The following is a 21,406-nucleotide window of genomic DNA, read 5'->3' as shown; positions in this document are numbered from 1 at the left end:
ATTTATTCAAATACTGATACCTTAGACTGTAGCTTAAGTTTAACAGATTGGGTCACAGATATGTGTAGTTTAAATTTCATTATCCATTGCTAGAGTCGGTTTACATTGTTATTTTTCAGCACTCAGCTATCACTGGGTGCTGTTTTATCACATATGACAAAAATGGGATGGGCTAAACCATCATTCTTCTTACCTGTGGTGAGAGGCTGTGTGAACATTATGATAACGCGGTGTGTCTCCACTGCAGGCCATTTGGCTCCACACTTCTGCCCCCAATTTCAACCAGGGCACATTGACAATGTCTGAACACAGTTTGGATTGACACACTGGGATGGGAGGGATGCTGCAGACATTCGGGGAATAGAAGTCAGGGATGCCACTAAGCATCCTACAATGCACAGGAGAATCGCCCAAAACTAAGAATTATCCAGTCTAAAATATTAATAGTGACAGCAGTGAGAAAGTCTGCTATAAAATAAACCGAATTTTCTCTCCTGTGAATTCCTAGTTCATACTTTTTTCTGAAATGTCTTTTTTTATATCAATTTGAAGGATTTAAATGTTTTAACCACAATTTTCTCTCATTATGTTTTTTGGATTTCTTGGCTCACTTAGAAAATCTTCTCAATTCAATGTTTCTATAAAAACTTTATTTAGATTTTATTATAACTATTTTACTTTAAAATATATTTAGATTCTAATTATTTGTTTTTAAAAGCTACGCTCTGAATTTCAGTGGTTCACAGAATATTTTTTGTTATAACACTGCAGCTGTAACCTTACACAAGTAATTTAACTGTAATTTTTGAAACTAAATGGTTTATCAATTTTTTATCAATAAAATTGGGGGGGATAATAATCCATATATTGATCAAAATTAAATGAGTTAATACAAAACTTTAAATGGTTCCTGGACTCTTGCAAGCTCTCCGTATATCCTTATTTTACTTTATCTTTTTACTGCTTTTTCTCATCACTTATTACAGCCCATGGCAAATACAATGCACTTAATAAATATTGCTTGGTTTGAATATATTGAGCATGGAATTTTTTTCTAGGATCTATTGTTGATAAGTAGGTGAATCATATAGATATCCTGTCCTCAGATTGCTTTTTTCAAGTAAAATAAAAATACACCACGTAGCCTCTAATGTAATTTTAATGATGTCTCTTCTAAAGACATATTAAAATATGTTAGATTTTTATTATATATATTCAAATTGCAGACAATATAGAACAGATCTCTTCGATCCCACTGTATGTGCAAGTTCTTAACATCAATGATCATGCTCCTGAGTTCTCTCAATACTATGAGACTTATGTTTGTGAAAATGCAGGCTCTGGTCAGGTAAGGACTCATTATAAATTACAAAGTCTAAACAATATATCATTGCTTCATAATATGAAATTTCTTCATATATTATACAATACTGTTATATAATAGATATCAACATCTTTAATATTCATATATTATAATTTATATAATTATTGTAATTCTATAATATATTATATTCAATATATATACAAATTATATATATAAAATAAGCTTTATAATATGTAATAATTTTTGTTATGCATTCATCTTATTTTAAAACATCAAAAAAATAATTTTATTCTATTTATATTAATTACATGCTTTTATGTTGTGAGCTTTGTATAATAATATTTTATTTTAATTTTTAAAAGCATGCAAATTTCAAGTTTTCTACTTTCAAATTCCTAAAATGTTTTTAAAAATTTGCTAACGATAGTGATTCAGTAGTTTACTTTTATAGTATATTTATTATTCAGTAGTTCATTTATACTTTGGCAATACAATTAAAAAAATTAATTCTATAGGTTAGTCACATTTAAGTTTCTTTTTTTTTTATTCATCATGCAGTTAAAGGTAAAATGAGACATAAACATAAACATATGGAGGGAAAATACGCCAGAATGTCTTTTCGTAGCGTTTAATTGCTATACCAGGTATAGCAACACAAATAAAACTGAGTTTTGTACAAATTACTAGATATGTAAACACTTATGAGAACATACTCATTTTGAAATACATTATCATTACTTCACAATTTATTTCACACACCTTCTTATCTGCTGCTCACTTTTTTATTTGTAAAATGTGAAACTTAGAATGTTATTTGTGTACTTCTAAGCTCTGGTACATAATAAACTAATATAATTATCAGGTTTCTTAGAGCACATAGAAGACTATCAAATACCATAAGCTATTTTTCTTTAAAAAATGTCCACTAATGTTCAAAAATTTTACAGTCTAGAGTTCATGATACTAAGTAGTTATACAGATACTATCAACTCAATTATTCTAAGTAGCTTTGAATTTATCAATAAAGCTAGTCAGGGACCATTTGGATTTTACAAAAGCAGAAATTGTATTTCTCTTTCAATAAATGTTAGTAACCAAAGTTATATTTGATCAATTTCCTACTATGCTGAGGAATACGCATATCTTAAGAAATAGGTACATCTTAACTGTTACTGATTATTAAACTGCAACATAGTGAAAATTGTCAATATTTCTTGAAATGACTGTGAATTTCATTAAGCTATGTGTATTTTTGAATGTGATTTCACTGGAAATACTGATCAAATCTTGCCTATAAATATTTTCCAAAATGTTTTTGAAAACAGTAATAGAATTGTTATAAATATACAAATGACTTAAAAAATTTAAAGCACTCATTTCTAATGGGTTAGAACCCAAGGATTTGGGAAAGTAAAATGTGGATATAAAAATTTCAGAGGCTCTCTATTGTGTTGCACTTTCCCTAGAACCAAAATTGAACTATTTTAGAAATGTATGGACGTACAGTATAGGGTAGAAGAGATCACAAAAACAGAATGAACATGAACTTGGACCCATGGCTCCTGCAGAAATTCAGCTTAGACATTTTTCTTCAAACGTGGTACTATAAGTAGATTATATATTTAGAAATTGGACATATCTAATGTTCTCAAGAATTTCAAACACATCTGATTACTTAGACACATTGACAAATATAATAAGCAACTTTTAAATAATAACATGTAAGTCTAATAAATGATACTTTAAATGTGGCACACCAGTTTTCTTAAAATACAAATAATTTTTGAAATGATGAATTTTATAATTTTCTAATAAATATATATTAAATTTACATATTAGATGTAACATATTTCTAGAATTATTATAAATAAAATTATGGTTTATATTTATTATAATATTTCATATTTCTAGTACTAGTATAGTAAATTATTTCATTCATTTCATGTACATACGAAGTGTACATATGAATGTATTTAGATTATCCATTTATTAGATAGCCTGTTTTAAGCCTAAAAAAAATAGGTTTAATTTACTGCATCTTCTATACACCTATTTCTGTAAATGTCCCATGTGGTAAGTATGTTAATTGGACAAAGTTCTGTTTTTTATATATGTGTGTGTATATATATATATATATATATATATATATATATACACACACACAGATAGATAGATAGATAGATAGATAGATAGATAGATAGATAGATAGATAGATAGATGGAGCTTTGCTCTCATTGCCCAGGCTGGAGTGAAGTGGCGTGATCTTGGCTCACTGCAACCTCCCTGTCTCGGGTTCAAGCGATTGATTCTCCTGTCTCAGCCTCCCGAGTAGTGGAGATGACAGGCGCACGCCACCACACCCGGCTAAATTTTTTTGGTATTTTTAGTAGAGATGGGTTTTTGCCATGTTCGGCAGGCTGCTCTCAAACTCCTGACCTCGTGGTATGCCTGCCTCGGACTCCCAAAGTGCTAAGATTACAGGCGTAAGCCACCACACCTGGCTGTTTCTGTTTAATATTTTCGTATTTTCCTCAATATATTACTAGATTTATGACAGCAGAGATCCTTGGTGATTTTATTCCATAGTTATATATGTATGCACATATAGTGATTATAATATGAAAAGTATTCAATTCATATGCTTTCAGAAAAATATATTTCACATGCAACCTGGAAAAACAATTTTGTATGTTTTGTAAATATGAAAAAATAAGCAAAAATGACAATACAAACCACATGGATATAATTCAAAATAGAATTACTAAGTAGTATTTGTTAGTTATACTAAAAAACTTAATATATATGTATACCTGAGTGCACCAATATATAATAGATATTTTAAAAATTTTATTTGTAATTCATTCAATATTTAAGCTTGCCATACAAATACATACATACACACACACACACATATATATACATATTTATATATTCAGTAATAAAACTAATTCTTGGAAACTATCCCTGATTTTGAAGTTATCTTTATAACACTTATTCAAATATTACTGGACATGTATACTCAATGAAAATAGAAATGAAACTAAAAGATTGTGTGCCAGTCTCTTTTATATATTTTTCAAAGTTGATATAATACTTTGAGCAACACAATTTTAAAAAAGAAGAATGATGAAATAGTGAAGATTTATTTCATTATGTCATTCTTCACACAAACTTTCATTACACAATCTTTCAAATTACATATCTTTTAAATATATATGTGGAAAAAAACTTATGCACAATGATGAAATAATTCTTTGGATGATGATGTATCATGAAAATGTTTAAGACAAGTATCTTGATAATATTCAAGGCATTTAAAACCACCATGTTGCTAAGTTCCATAATGTATCCTAGATTTATAAAAGTGTCTACATACCCACATAGTCATTGAAGATATAATTTTTAAATTTGAAATAAGTTAATATTTGTTTATTCTTTGAAGTACCTCTATAACAACCACAAAAATGAAATACCATTATCTACAGACAGGTAGAACTGATCCAAAGGAAACTCAAATGCTAATGTTTATTGCAATGTACTGTAAAAGTATTATAAGTCTTAAACTCTACTGAGGAAGAGAAATATCTATTGGGTGCAATGGCATAGAGTTTTCTTGTGCCCTGCTTAAAGTATAAATGTAAAGCTTTATGGAAAAAGCTATGAAATAAAATACTTTTTATAAATGTACATATATGTATACTATGCTTAAAAAGTTTAGGTAACTTAGGGCACTTTCTCAACGTCATATAATGTAGCAATAGGTAAGCCAGAATTAAAATTTACGTCTGTCTCCAAGAATGACAGTGATTTTTACCCCATATTCCATGCTAATCATAAAGACTAGCTCTCTGTAGATTATGCACACAATTAAAAATATGAAAAACAAGTTTTTCTGTTTCTCTATTCAGAAAGAATGCTATTTATGATTTTAAGGGCAAAAATAAAAGGAAGGTCAATTTGACTGATTCCAAACTCCTTCCTGGGATATGCACTCTTCAAACTCAAAATAAGGAACATTGGTCAGCCCTATTTTACAATTTCCCTTAAGGAGAGTGTCACACATCATGAAATAATTATTTTGGGACATGCAGATGTCACTGTCAAATTCTGGAAGTCTGTCTCAGTCCTATAAGCATCTGAAAGAATGATATAAGGCTACCTATCATGTTCCTCCATTTAAATCCAAGGAGAAGCCAACAATTTCCTCTCACCCTGCTGTATACATGATAGTTTACAAATTGAAATCAGTGGACACATGGTTTGAGGGCTGTCAATGTATATAACATTATAGTAGATACTTTCTCATATATTAAGATGCCTTGTTTTAATAATCCAGGAATTATGGCTATCACAAGCACAAGACTGTTGTGTTTCCTCCAATGTTGATCATAGAGTCAGACTGACTTGGGTTGAGATTTCTGATTTGAAATTCACTGGGTAGGTTTTTGTTAATACAATTAAAACCAAACACCTAACATTAATATATGCCTCCCAAAGTGCCACTAAAAACTTTTTAAAGTGCTGTTAATCTCTTCCTCCTTCCTAGAAGTGAAATATTAATGTATGAACACTAAAACCAATGAAGCAATCTCTAAAAAAAAATGCTTTCAAAGTTAATAAGGCATAGCTCATGTAACTGAAATGGTGTACATATGAACCATAATTATTTTAATGCAATATCCATGTATAAGTAGTTTTTTAAAATTATTAAAATGGTAGTAAAAGTTATTTGATTAGGTTCACCATAATCTTAACAATAATATTAAGTGGTGCTGATAAGGAAACTCTGAAGAGCATTCTATTTAGAAGTAAATAGAGAAAATGTTTAAACATAAGGAACAGTTAATCACCAAAAGAAGGAAATGTCTACACCATTAGGACACAAATTGTTAAATATATGTGTCAGATAAATTAAATAATGTAAATTCTGGATTAAGGCAAGAGAAAATCCAGAACCAGTATATACTTTCTTAGGTTTCAAGCAGGGAACTTGGTGGCACAAACGAAATGGAAAAACACTTTGACAGCTCTCCACCTTAGAATGAGAAAATGATAGTAAAGAGAAAGGTGGCACCTTCTTTGATATAATCTCAGCCTGAGATCCCTGAAAGGAAATTGCTAAAAAATAAAATTGGGGCAGAATAAAACATGAAGGACACACAATTTAGAGAATGTTGGTAAGAAATAAAAAGCTTCATTATACCAGAAACTAAAAGAAGAGTATGTGCGTAGGGTGATAGACTCAGCATGGATTTGTTTGTATTAAGAAACCCAAAACGAAGTTCACTGTTTCCACTTCCCTAGAGTACTCTTTATTTTTATTTTTTAAAATATTTTAATTTAAAAAATACAGATAGTACATATTTATGGTGCATGATGATGTTTATATACATATATACACAAACATACACGCATACATTGTGAAATGGCTAAATCAAGTTAATTAACATATGCATTACCTACATACTTGTTTTTTGTGGAGGGAACACTTAAAATCTACTCTCAGAAATTTTGAAGTATACAATATGTTGTTATTAACCATAGTCAATTGTTATTAACTATATACAATCGAACTCTTAAACTTATTTTTCTTGTCTAACTGAAACTTTGTATTCTTTGTCCACACTACTCTTTAGAAAGGACCAGGCTTCTTCAAAGTTCCAAAGCAGCGCACAATAATTGTTTTAAAAAATATTTACAGGTGTCCATGCATGTGTGCACACACACACGCACAAGTTAGGAAAAAAATAAAAATAAAAAAATAAGCTATCTACATCACAAAAGGAATCATAAAAAGGACAAAGAATGTTTAGAAAAATAGATCCTCACACATTCATGTCAGTTTCTGTGTACTTTAGACAACATGTTAGTCTTTGATTGCTTACATGGTTTCTGGTACAGCAATATGTTCTGGGCTCTGCCACTGATCAATTTAATGCTTCGTGGTGCACATTCATGCCTCAATACCTGCTTAACAAGGTCCTGCGCTGTGCACAGGAATTGCGCCCCCCAACCCCCCGCCCCCACCCCCCGGAGAGCTTTTCTCCTTTACGGTGAGTGCAAGGTTGAGCCTTGTCAGTAGAGGGCTATGGATGAACATTGCAGGAGAAGACTTCTCTTCCTAGATCCAGTACGTGGCATGTTTGCTTTTCCCTTTGTCATACTGCATGGTCAGCTCTCTGGACGTGTGGGGATTTGTGTGGTGCTTTGCCCCAGACACACATACAGACCCTAATGTACCAAATGTACAGGCACTTGGCAACCAGCAACTGCAGCCTGGGCTCATGACAACTGCCTTGAGACCGCCCCCCCGCCCCCCGCCCCCCGCACCGAGTGTAACACTGTGCTCCAGACCTGGCAACGCAGTGCGCGCCAAGTCCTGCATATTTATCCTCCAGCCCATTGGTACCCTGGAGGGTTGTTTCTTCTTTCCTGAAGAATGTGGGTTAGAATGTGAACCCAGGCAACCTGTGAACATCTTCCATAGGGTATGCTGCAGCTGCACCTCCTCCAAGGAGGGCTGAAGCTGGTCCCAGGGAGAAGGCTTTCCGCCCACGCTTGTCTGTCCTCTGATATTTTCTCAGAGCGTCAGGATACCCTTTAGAGTTCTCCTTACATCTTTATGATTGCTCTGATATTATAGCTTAGAATTCTATTAGAATTCCTCGTTTCAAATGATCATGTGGTTTTGTCCCTCTGTTGGACCCAGGCTGATACCGAGCCAGGCCTTTCACATTTCCTGTCCTAGATATGGAATCAGTCATTTCCCAAGATTCTGTGATCTGTTAGTGAGGAACTGCAGAAAATACAGATGGAATTGTCAGTAAATAAAATTGGAAAACCTGTCCAATTAATTCCTACGCTTTCTCTTTCATTTTTAATAATGATAAAGACAGTATTAAAACTTCATCTCTTTTTTTGTGACTTTTATTTTTTTCAACTATTTTTAATTAGTATAAATATTTATAAATTAATGTTTTAGGAAAAGGTATCAATTTTTCAGAGGGTTTTTAAAATTTTAACTATTAAAAATAATTTATAGGTAAACATTATTTCTATCAAATTGCTACAGACAATCTTACATACAGTTCAACATTAGTTTCCAGATATCCCTATAGAAAGTTGTTAAATAATTTTTTAACGCCAAAATATTTTAAATGTCTAATAAATACATAAATCCTAGGAATAGCACAGAACTCTTTAAGCTTAAATGTGTTCGAATTAATATGAAACATATTAAAAAGTAACTATACCAAAAAGAAGAAAAAATATATATAATAAAATATATTATATTTAAAAGAAAAAGGATAAAAAATCAAATTGCATAAAAAATGTTTGAAAGCTGTGTAAAACATTAATAATCGTTTCTATTACAAATAACTGGCCAGGCACGGTGGCTCACACCTGTTATCCCAACACTTGGGGAGGCCAAGGCAGGTGGATCACCTTAGGTCAGGGGTTCGAAACCAGCTTGGCCAACATGGCGCAACCCCGTCTCTACTAAAAATACGAAATTAGCCGGGCGTGGTGGCGAATGCTTGTAAACCCAGCTGCGTGGGAGGCTGAGGCAGGAGAATCACTTGAACTTGGGAGGTGGAGGTTGCAGTGAGCCTGAGCCGACATCACCCCATTGCACTCCAGCCTGGGTAACAAGAGTGAAACTCTGTCTCCAAACAAAACTACGCCGGGCTGGGTGGCTCACACCTGTAAACCCAGCACTTTGAGAGGCTGAGGCGGGCGGATCAGGAGGTCAGGAGATCGAGACCATTCTGGCTAACACGGTGAACCCCAGTCTCTACTAAAAATACAAAAAAATTGCCGGGCATGGTGGCGGGCTCCTGTAGTACCAGCTATTCAGGAGGCTGAGGCAGGAGAATGGCGTGAACCTGGGAGGCAGAGCTTGCAGTGAGCCGAGATCGCGCCACTGCACTCCAGCCTGGGCAACAGAGCGAAACTCCGTCTCAAAACAACAACAACAACAACAACAACAACAACAAAACAGAACAAGTAACTACATAAACCCTGTAACTTTTTGGCAGACTAATACATTTTAATTAAAAATAAAGGCAGGCAGGGGGTGATGGCTGACACCTGTTATCCCAGCACTTTGGGAGGCCGAAGTAAGAGCAGCACTCAAGTCCAGGAGTTCAAGACCAGCCTTTCTGGACTGGACTTTCACACAGTGAAATTCCGTCTCTACATTTTTTTTTTTTTTTTAATTAGCTGGGCATGGTGATTAATGCCTGTAGAACCAGCTACCAAGGATGCTGAGGAGGGAGGATTACTTGAGCCCAGGAGTTCAAAGCTGCAATGATCTATGATTGCATCATTGCAGTCTAGCCTGGGCAGAGTGAGGACATGTCTCAAAAACAAACAAACAAAATAAATAAATAAATAAAGGCCAGAGATAAGTGAGAAGATAATTATTTGCAAAATCCTGAAGAAGTCATTCTGTCCTCAATATGCAAGAATATTTGCTGGTTGATAAGAAATTTTCTTTATAAAAGTTAGTACCTCGTGTTGATGTAGTAAATGACTTAATGTAAATACCGTGGGTGACTTTGCCAATGAAGAAATTTCCAAGCACTCTGTATCCATTACAGGTGACATATTTATCATTCTGAATGTTTTAACCAGGTAAGAGTACTGTTGAAGCTTTCCCAAATTATTTTCCATAATATGCATTCATAGAAATTAACATTTAAAAAATTTATCAAATCCAGAAACCACATTCTATTTATTACTAATATTAATAGGAAGTGAACATTTTTAGTAAATTGATTCATAGATTGGTTTGATGAATTACTTGTGTGTATAGAAATTTCAGCAAGTATGTAAAAATGTATATAAAATGAAATTATATATTTTGAGTATAAAGAAAATTTTATTTAAGAATAATAACCAAAGTAAAGGGTGTTTTGGGACACCATTTATCTAATAAAGCACCTTAAAACTAATAAAAAGAAAAGTGATCTTTCAAAGTACCTCCTAGATTAATAAAACAACCAGATTAATATCTTGAAGTAACACAATTTAAGGCAATAAGATTACACAACAATCAATAAATCATCCTACACGAGCAACGTTTTCTTGTATTTCCTTTATTTTAACATCAAGGTTATCAGACTATCAGACTTGAAGACTTGTATTGAAAAATAATTAAAGGAAAATTCTTTGAATTGTAAAACTTGTTTTTTAAAGTTTGTGATGTGATTATAAGGTTGTCTGTGAAATTTGCTGGTTCACTTTTTTTATAATGCAAATCTATTAATAGGTAGAATGGGTAAAATATAGAATTTTAAAACAATATAAAATTCTCCAAATGTGTTTCAATGAAGATATACAGATCTTAAAATTATGCTTTACAATATTTTCTTTGTTCTTTTCAGTTATACAATAACTCAAATTAACTCAAAAAAAGAAACAATTATACAATATTTTCTTTACTCTTTTGAAAAAATTCCTTATCTCCAAAAATAATTGGTAACTTTTTCATGACGGATTTATTTGTATATTTTGGAGATTGCTTAGATGTGCTACAGCATCAGAAAACTGAAAAAAAAAAAAAAACAGCTATTTTCTTCCAGCTAGTTATCATTCTTGGCCCCAGGATGGCCAGAGTTTAAAAAAGATAGGCGTTTAATAACTGAGGCTGCTCTATTTCTCTTTCGATTGGAACTGTCTATCACGTTTCTCACTTTTTTGTTTGTTTGTTTGTTTTTTGTTTGAGACAGAGTCTGGCTGTGTCACCCAGGCTGGAGTGCAGTAGTGCAATCTCGGCTCACTGCAACCTCTGCCTCCCGAGTTCAAGTGATTCTCCTGCCTCAGCCTCCCAAGTAGCTGGGACTACAGGTGCATGCCACCACACCCGGCTAATTTTTTATAGTTTTAGCAGAGATGGGGTTTCACCATGTTAGCCAGGATGGTCTCCATCTCCTGACCTTGTGATCCGCCTGCCTCGGCCTCCCAAAGTGCTGGGATTACAGGTGTGAGCCATCACACCTGGCCCTCATTTACTCTTAAGCAATACATAGCACACAGCTTTCCAATGATAGCTGAGTGCATCTTTTTGAATTTGATGGATTTGCCTCTTTTACCCTTTGAGAAAAATGAGCAGTATAGCAAAATAAGTGTTGTTCTTTTTATGTATTATTTAAGTGTCTTTTGTTTTTTGTTTCTTTGTTAGGTTTTGTTTTGTCCCATGTTTTTGAAAGGCAAAGTGGTTCTTTAGAGAGGATTGCAATAAACATTTGTTTTCTAGTGTTAAGTTCCTGGAATTTCTGATTGGTATTCTTGATTATTGTCTAAAAATCACATGTATAGGAAACCATGAGGTGTAATTCAAATATGTTTCCCCTTATGTGAGAAGGAAACATCAAAAACAACAAGCTAAAATAACAAAAAGATTACACAGTGCAATGGCTGAAGATCTCTATCACTCATCCACACTTCCCCAATTAGATGATAATATCCTAACCATGCTGAATACTAATCTCCTCATTTCAAAAATAATAGTACAGCTTCTCCTCTACAATCTCTATCTTCTAAGGATTTTGTAAAGATAAAAAACAAATAAGAAAGAAGGTAAAAGAGGACTGTGGTAAAAGTAGTTTTGTTAATATTAACAGTGACAATTAAGGGTCATGTCATACATTATAAGTTCTTAACATGGAGTTCATTGTCTTCTAAAGAGATTTGAATTAGCTACACGGTGTCTATGTACACTTGATATTGCACACAAACAACATTGTCAATGTCTGTTGGAGATGAGAGTGGAGCAGGTTAATAATGTCGTTCATCAGATGTTTAGGGGAGTCGAATTAACAAAGTAAAAAACAAAAGTTAAGAACTCCAATATAAACGTATTATAGAGGTTGATTTTTTTGTTTTGTCATCATACGCGTGTGATATTAATAATGTACTACAGGTGCATAAGATGTAACCATTGGTTTAGCTGAATGAAGTGTCTGAGAGACTGCATGCACAGGGTTTACATTTTCTTGTGAATCTATAATCATTTCAAAATGCAGGTTTTTTAAAAAAAGTCATTAGACTGGAATGAAAGAAAATGAAATAATGTAAGAAAAATAGAAAAGAGGATTAAAACAATTATGCTTAATAATACTGAGACTATGTCACAGAGAAGTTTCTAAGGAATATTTTCGGTCAAGAGATTTGTATAGTTGAGTTTCAAAGTTACAGTTAATTTTCATGTTATTTAAACTTTCCTAAAAATAATAAAAAGTTAACAATATACAATGCTTTGAAATCTATAAATATTTTACATATCAAGTCAAAGGAACTAAATGATACACATAAAAATTATATACACGAACTTTTCATTTGATGCTAAGAAACCCTCAGATAAAAGTAAACCTAGGTGGGACACAGTGGCTCACGGGTGTAATCCCAGCACTTTGGGAGGCCTAGGCGAGAGGATCACCTGAGGTCGGAAGTTCGAGACCAGCCTGGCCAACATGGTGAAACACCATCTCTACTGAAACTACAAAAATTAGCTGGGCGTGGTGGTGGGCACCTGTAATCCCAGCTACTCAGGAGGCTGAGGCAGGAGAATCGCTTGAACCTGGGAGGAAGAGGTTGTAGTGAGCCGAGATCGCACCACTGCACTCAAGCCTGAGTGACAAGAGTGAAACTCCATCTCAAAAATAAATAAATAAATAAGTAACGAATAAGAATAATAAACCTAAATCCTAGGTAATAAATATAAGACTTCAAAAGGCACACATAATACGTATAATAATGATAAAATATTATAGTCCTCAATCGATAATCAAAACTTTATGTAATATTGAAACTGATAGGGTAATATAATTTAAAACAGTAATAAGAAATCAATGCCTTCTCTTACACTATTATTTCTTGGAGTTCTAAAGCCAAATTTCATACAATATATAAAGTACATATAAAATAAAGTCACTGAAAAAAAGAAAAATTATTTGAAAATATAAGTATGTAATGCAGTACTTCCCAAATAAATGATAGAATTGTAAATTTTCCTGTAGCCACGTTTAAAAATATAAAAAACACCCAGATAATTTTAATAATGTTTATTTGATATAATATATCCAAAATATCATCTTCACATACTTTTAATTAAAATCATTAACAGAATATTAAATATTTTATACATATTTTTAATTTATGAAGATGATTCTTGTCTCATTTCCCACATGCTCAAACAGCCAGAGAAAGTGGCAGGTAAAAGGATGTCTTATGTATATCTACTTTGGATGGATAATAAATTAATCATAGAAAATAAAAATGCCACAGTAGTCACACTCTACTCTGGAGGAATCCAAACATTTACTCAAATACCTATGTGGGTAAACAAAATTTTTGGTTTTGTTCTTAATGTGTAAGGGGCCAGGGTGGGGAAGAGTAGGAGAGAATTTTCAGCAATTTGCAAATACTAATATAATAAATGAGCTGACATCAGGGTAATTTGCCTTCGCCATGTGGTGCAAATAGTTATCATTTTTCAAATCACTGAGTGCCATTATTTTGACTGATATTAAATGTCTTTTTTTGGAGGTAAAGTATAATATCGATAATTTTCAGATTCACTCATACCAATATTTTGTCTAAAGACATTTACCTTGTCTCCATGTAAAAATTTTCTTTTTCCTAAATTTCAGTGGTTGCATTTTGTGATCTGTGATTCTCTTCCTTTCACTTTTGTGTCCAAAAGTTTCCTGAACTCATTATTTCTTCTTTTATCCACTTCCTCCTCTCGACTACAGTTCATATCCAAATAACTGTATCTCTGCCTGATTTTTCTGTTTTAAGCTACGTGTCTGACTAACCTGAGAAAACAACTCAGATGTCCCATGGTTACACCAAATTTGCTCCTAAGCCTTCCCTTTTTTCAGTATCCCTAGGAAAATTATTATGATATCAAGTTTTGCAAGAAAAAAAGACATATGGACATCATTTTTAATTAATTCTAGTCTTTATTCTCCATATCCAATCAATAATTTGGTTCTGTTGATCCCATCTCCTACATATGTCTTTAATGTATCAATTTCTCTCTATCATCACTCTTTCTACCCTAATAGGGACCTATCTTCTCTTCTAGAGTGAACGTGACCTAAGGGACCTATCTTCTCTTCTAGAGTGAACCTGACCTAAGCAGGTCTGCAGAGGGATGTTCCTGTAAAATCAAACTTTGCTTCATTCAATCTCACAGCACATATGCAGCAATGTATCAGTTTTATAAATCAATTATATTTATTAGGTAAGTCTGCAGTCATGCAGTTTCAGGAGAATCAGATTTTACTGGATGGAGAGTAGCGAGGAGAATATATAGCCCTCTTGAAAATGGTGAAAAAACATTACTTTGGTGACATCTCCTGGAGCTCAGCATACCCTTAGGCAAATTTTGGGACTCAGGAACTATATCTCTATTTGAAGCATACTGTACCATTCTCAATTTATGAACACTGCTCAGTAATTTCTGTATTGTTTCTCATTTAAAATAACACATTCCATAATTGTGATTGTTAGTGGGGTTTTTTTTGTATATCACATAAAGTGATTTTGATTACCAAGCAGTTGTTCAATAGGATCATGACAATAGCTTGCGGACTAGATTCTCTATTTCCAGACTTACACTAAGGATGTCCTCAGAAGGAGCATTCTAAAATGCAGTCCTTTGCCTGGAACCATGTGATCCCAAATAAAAGTAATGATCATGTCATTCCCAACTTAGAGCCTGGGAGTGTCCCTCAGTATAAAGTCAAAACTCTTTAATATGTCCACGATGTATCCCCTGCTCACTTCCGCAGTATGATCTTCTAATTTCAGCACAGATACAAGGTTCTCTGACCCCCCAATATTTAAGTATTAAGTACTTTAGGTGTTTATAACTTTTAAAATTTAATTTAGGTATTCTGTACTTCCTCAATACTTTTTAAGTTTGCAATTCTGCTTGATCTTCTTCACCACTAGAACGTGAACAGTGGTGACAGAGACTAATTTTATCCATGATTGTTCCACCAGGGCATAGGATTGCTTGGAGTGCTGTAAGTACTAATGAAATACATTTTAAATTGATACATTTAAGATACTAATGAGATATTTTATAGATAATTTTTCCATATACATGCTGATTTTATGTGAATTTTAAAAGTATATTTGGAATATTAACTTTAAAAGGAAAATTAGAAAATATGTATTGAGATAAAAATCTAGGAATGTGTATTTTTCAACTGAATATCAATTTCTACAAGTTAATGGCAAAAACAATTATAATATCTATGACATTTAAATAAATATAATGAAACATTGTGAAAAATCCTTTTAGAAAACTTAGAGTATCCTCAGTTCTATCCAGGTCTAAACTATTATACTATAATGACCTTTTGAACATTTTTCTTCTAATATTTTGCTAAACAAAGAAAGACAACAAGCATACTACAACCTAGACTTTCTTGTTGGTTCTAGTTCTATTAGTGTATTATTTTGTACTCTGCCTGTTTGAACAGATGTTCAACACCTTTTTTGAGTTTTATAGATTTATTTTGTCAAAACAGGTGTAATTTAAAATCATTTCCTCATTAGAGTAATATAAAAAGTGATGGTCTCATACATATGTTTGTATAATAATTTCTTGGCAATGGGAGACAATCTGCATCTTTAGCCTAATACAAGGTATACCTACCTAGAATAACTAAATAAGCAACTCAGATAAGATTTTTAAGAAAATCTTTCCAGGTATTCATTTATTACAACTCCAACTTTTTGTTTAACATTTTTCTATTGAGAAGCATTTTTTTATTGTTTATTAAGTGCACTTCAAGGAATTGATGACATATAAATTAGTACTCAGTATTTGTATATTGATTTAGAGTTCATGATTCAATCTATAGTTTATAATCTTATTCAACAATTTATTCATTGACTAATCCTGGAAGTAGGTTTCATTGTGACTTGCCATGAAGGTAAGGAAACAGACACAAATGTATTGCTTGCTCCAAATCTTTGTGTACAAGAGTTGCATCTTAAACTAGCTGTCCATCAATTGCATGTTTAATAAGAACCATCTCTTTGGTTTGAAGAATGTGAGTATTGGGCTTATTTTTGGCTCAGGATAATTAATCTGGAATGATATCTTAGTAAACTGGCCCATGTGTGACTTTTTCTTAAAAAAAGACATAGTGCATAATGATTAATAGCAGGCAAATGATTATCTTTATTCTCCTGATTATCTTTAAAGTCAAATAGTGATTATAGTTTCATAAAATAACTAAATTGGAACTTATGAAACTTCCATTAGTAGGTCATCTTTAATCTACAAAATATTAATTTCATACATTTATACCTAATGTATGATATCTTTGCCTTCATTAATTTTCGTGATATTCTTTGCTTAGGATCACACTTTTTTCCTCAATTCATATTTTTATTTGAGTATTAGCTCATTGGCTGTACTCTTACCCTAGAAAATCTTCCCTTTCTCCCATATCAAAACACATTATTTTCTTCTATTTTTAACCATTATTTTTGGTCCTTATTCTACAAAATTATATTACTTATTTCTCTGTCACTAACTTTTATGAGACATATTTTTACTTGCTTTTGGAATTTCATGTCTTTTACGGTATCATTTTGTATGTAAATCTGGTAGGACAAGAACAAGTCTAGGATATGAACAATATGTCCTAGAGGGCTACACTTACTACTCATATTTCACATTGCCTATGACATCAGCTACATTCTAATTCTGGCCCAGCCAATTTAGTTACCTAAGACACTTAGCTTATATGAAGCTTAATATAAACATTTATAACATGGGAACAATAATAGGATTTATTCCAGAGACCATTGTGAAGATTATCTAAGATAATATATAGAACAGATCCTGGCCCATAGGTAAGTTCTTATTAAATTGTAGTTACTTTTCAATTCTTGGGGCTTACACAATGTATTTCCATTGTAGCTTTCAATGCACTGTATATAGATGATTGAATGTACTGCGTCAGAAATAAATTGGCCAAAATTCTACCTAGAGAGCAAAAAGAATATTAAAAATCTGAGCTTTCAGAATTGGTCATAATTTGGAGTTATTTTCATTTTCTCTTTTCCCAATCTCTCAAGCCATGGCTGTTCTTGGTATATACTTTTACCTTTTAATTTATCTTTACTCCTTTCATAAATGTATAAGGTCAACGATAGTTCCCAGATAAAGAGATGTAAGTAAATAGCAACCAATACAACATATAGAAGTTTTTCTTATAATTTTATTTTAAAATGAAAATGAAAACCTTTCCATTGGTATATTTAAAGGAAAAATAAATATCCTCCATCAAAACTTATTAGCATATTAATGTGGTCCCTTTATTAGTGATATGTGTTTATTTTTAAGTGTACCTGTTCAAGGTAACTTCAATAAAATTCATAATACTTGATATATGACTCATTTTATATCAGTGTCTTCCTATTTTTATAAAGTAATTATGAAAGCCAGTAAAACATATTTTATTGGAAGCCCAACTTACAAAGCAAATATAAGTGGAGACATGTTCATTTAAAAGGAGGCAGACTGTTGAAATCTTGCTCATTCAGTTTCCTGTACATATGTATAAGGTATTTTGATTTATTAAAAATCTTTTGACATACATACAGTATATCTCCAGTCTTCTTAAGTCTTCATTCCCAAAGGGAGACATTTGCAACATTTACTCAGATGCTCATGTTTAATACAGAACATCAGGTAGTAAAATAAAATATTCCTTATCTGAACACTGTAGCCACATATGCCAGCAAGATAAACATGAATTCTATACTTTGTTATCAATCTTATTTCAGCAAATGTGCATATAAAGATATCCATATGCCTATTACTAACAATATTCAGGACACCATGATATGCAAAAACTCAACAAGAGAATATTTTCATGAGGAACACATAATAGACATAGGAACACATAATAGTTTGTCGTGTGACAAACTCTCTGACAAGCCAAGACCTATAATCCTGAAAATGAACCCTGAAGGTTAAGTATTAGTATTTTTATTTTTCAAGGTTAAAAACTTCTAAATGGCAAAGCCAGGATTCAGAATATTGGGTTTCCAAGCCCCTGCCCTCTACCCAGCCTATACAAAATCCTGTAATATTCTAAAATGAAGGCTTTACCTTAACATAAATCAATATCCACATGTATAATTATAAGCATGGATTGAATAAAATGTGTTTTGTTAAATTACTTAATTAACACTAAATGAATATTATTTATTAGTAATGTGTAATGAGTTAAAAATAAATCAATGTGGAGAAGTAATATACAGATCGTATTGGTTTCCTAATGTTCTTTATGCCTGTGAAGATGTATCCATTTTTTTGAAGTATAATATAAATCTGGGCTTGTCATCTTGCATCTGAGGCTATTTTTGTTTGACATATTGTTAAAAGCACTTTAATTCTAGAAAATTCAAAAGAATAACTTCTATAATCACTTTACTTTAATTTCCACAATTAATCACAATCTCACTATGTGATCTTGACAGCATATCTTTTTCGACAATAATGAACTACTTGACTGACAGATTCATGTCTTGAAATAAGAAAATTAATTGAGAATGGATTTGTTCATGTCTGCAGTACTTCATTGTTTTATGATCTGAGATATAGAGATGAACTTATTTGATGTAAAATACTTTCCTATAATCATTATGGGTCAAAGGAAATCATGTACATTGCCCCTACATTTTAAATGCATTATTTCCTCAATCAATTGCAAATCTCATTACTTCAGCAAATAGTTTAGTAAGCCAGTAACTCTACCACAGTTTTGCTCTCAGTAAAAACAGGAAATAGACAACTTTAGCAAATCATAATGTCTGACATTCAGATAAAGAAAAAGTTAAGAAGGAAGAAAGAGTGAAATGTAGGCAGGGAGGGTGTGAGTAATACAAAAGCAATGCTTTGGAGACTTTTAACAAACAGCTTTTGGAATCCACCTGATCCATCAACAAGAATTTGTTTATTATGTAATATTACAACACCCTTTGAAAAAAGGAAGTGAACATATTTTTAACCTGAGAAAAAACATTTTAATATTCTCCACTGATTTGACAGTTATTTTCTGCAATGTCCCTATTGATTGTAATAAAGCAATGTGAATAAAAGCTAATAATAATAGCAGCTGTGATCTTCCTGAATCCAAACAACAACAAAAATCTATCCCCCTTTTTTTTTAGGTAATTCAGACTGTCAGTGCAGTGGATAGAGATGAATCCATAGAAGAGCACCATTTTTACTTTAATCTATCTGTAGAAGACACTAACAATTCAAGTTTTACAATCATAGATAATCAAGGTAATGTCATTCACTCATAATGAGTTTTGATACATTTTTGTGACTCATGTTAGACTTTAATGGAATTTATGGCATGGATTTTTATACTGTTCTGGCAACATAATAATGTTTGGAAATCAAGCAAAAGAGTAACAAGGAAAATGGAAAACAAAACTCAATGTTAAGTTCTAAAAATATTGGCTCCATTTCTCACCGCATTTCTTCAAAGTAGAAACACTTTTTAAAGTTAGCAATGGCTGTAAGCTCTTGTAAAGTCTGAATGACCCTGCGAATATAATTGCAGTTCTGACACCACGGCTCCTTTCATGTTCTCATCTAACTCAGAGTTCAATCTATGACTGAGGAAGAAAATGATATTTATTTTAGTTACAGTCATGTTAGCTTGATTGATTCAAAAATATTTAGGGTCATCAATTAGGAGCTTAGAATATATGAAATTGGGTTAATATAGTTCTTATTCCTTCAAAACTAAATAATTTTTATCAATCTAAGGATTAAGTGTTCCAAAGAACTTTTTGTAGGGGCAGAATTTATTTTTCCTTTCTATAGAGGTGGATTAACTTTATACAAAGCCAGACTGCTTCTTTTTCATGAGCTTCAGTAAGAGATACTTTTTGTCATAATAAGAACTTGTTTTAATTTTTTTATACCTCAAAGTTATGAAACACAGTTGATTTATTACTGAAATATCTGTAACCAAATACTTGCAGTTCTCCTTACAGCTGAGGTTAAGCTTTGTTCCAGAAGAGGCCTTTCATACGAGAGTAAATGCAACACATTTCTGTCTGTTTTGCCCTCGTCAAATTCCCCTGGGGAGGAAACTCAAATATGTTTCAGACAAAAACCACAAATATCTCTTTCAAGCTCTTTGACAAATCTCCAGACTGCTTTCCACAAAATTTAGCCATGTAACAAACTCTTAGATTCAGGGGGTACATGTATTATTATTATTATTATTATTATTATTTGTTGTTGCAGACTTCAACGTTATTTTATTTATTTATTTTTTATTATTATACTCTAAGTTAAAAATTATATTTTAAAATACATATATTAATATAAATGAATCTAAGCTGGAGTTTTTAAATGTATATATTTAAATACATTGATATTTGTATATATAGATTAATTTCTATTAATACAAAATAAATTACTGAGGTGAAATAAATACATTGAAGCATACAAAATTGATTTGGTTTAATGCTTGTGGTCACAAGTAATTTAATAAAACGCATACTTAAGAAGTGTCAACTGTCTCTCAACTCTTAGATCTGCCTAGCGAATAAAATCACATGGGCTTTATAGACCTTAAGGGTTTCATAGTGAATTGTCTTTAAAAAGGTGATTTGGGAAATGTCCTACTTAAGCATGCATTTCAAAAGGCTTTTATTTTCCTTTTACTGCTATTGTCTTCTAAAATTTGGTGACTATAGAAAATATTTTGAGGGATGGTAAAAAAGAAGTAAAGGGAAAATACAGTTCTGAGGTACAAGAAATTACAATGACAGAAGTTATTTATAATATTTTGGGATTCACAGAAGAGTCATTGCATATTTGTTGAAGTGTTTATTGTTTGTTTTCATGAATTTTTTTGAATGGACTCTCTAGGTAAATGAATCAGTCTAAGTGTAATGATTTTCAGAATTTTAAATACAAAATAGATTAATAACAGCAATGTGATATGAAATATCCTAATAGGATCTTGTCTACCAAGTGAAATTATTTTGTCTAATTAGAAAATATAG

General features: G+C 32.1%; 1 protein-coding gene across 7 annotated transcripts in view; it reads left to right on the top strand.

Moving 5' to 3' along the window:
• CDH19 (cadherin 19) overlaps nucleotides 1–21,406 on the top strand; it is a 365,310-nt gene that overhangs the window by 335,346 nt on the left and 8,558 nt on the right. For 4 of the 7 annotated variants that reach the window (XR_010151983.1, XM_009434121.5, XM_063795823.1 and 1 more), the window contains 2 exons: nucleotides 1,227–1,348; nucleotides 19,544–19,661. Coding sequence is in view for 5 of the 7 variants with exons in the window: in XM_009434121.5 (XP_009432396.2) it covers nucleotides 1,227–1,348; nucleotides 19,544–19,661 (240 nt within the window). In the remaining 2 variants the exon portion in view is untranslated. Of the gene's footprint in view, nucleotides 1–1,226; nucleotides 1,349–14,420; nucleotides 14,580–19,543; nucleotides 19,662–21,406 lie in introns of all 7 variants that reach the window. The other 3 variants (XM_024350933.3, XM_063795825.1, XR_010151984.1) reach the window with 2 other exon arrangements.

Source organism: Pan troglodytes, chromosome 17 (genome assembly GCF_028858775.2).
Source record: "Pan troglodytes isolate AG18354 chromosome 17, NHGRI_mPanTro3-v2.0_pri, whole genome shotgun sequence".
Taxonomy (NCBI): domain Eukaryota; kingdom Metazoa; phylum Chordata; class Mammalia; order Primates; family Hominidae; genus Pan; species Pan troglodytes.
This window is presented reverse-complemented; position numbering and strand designations above follow the sequence as displayed.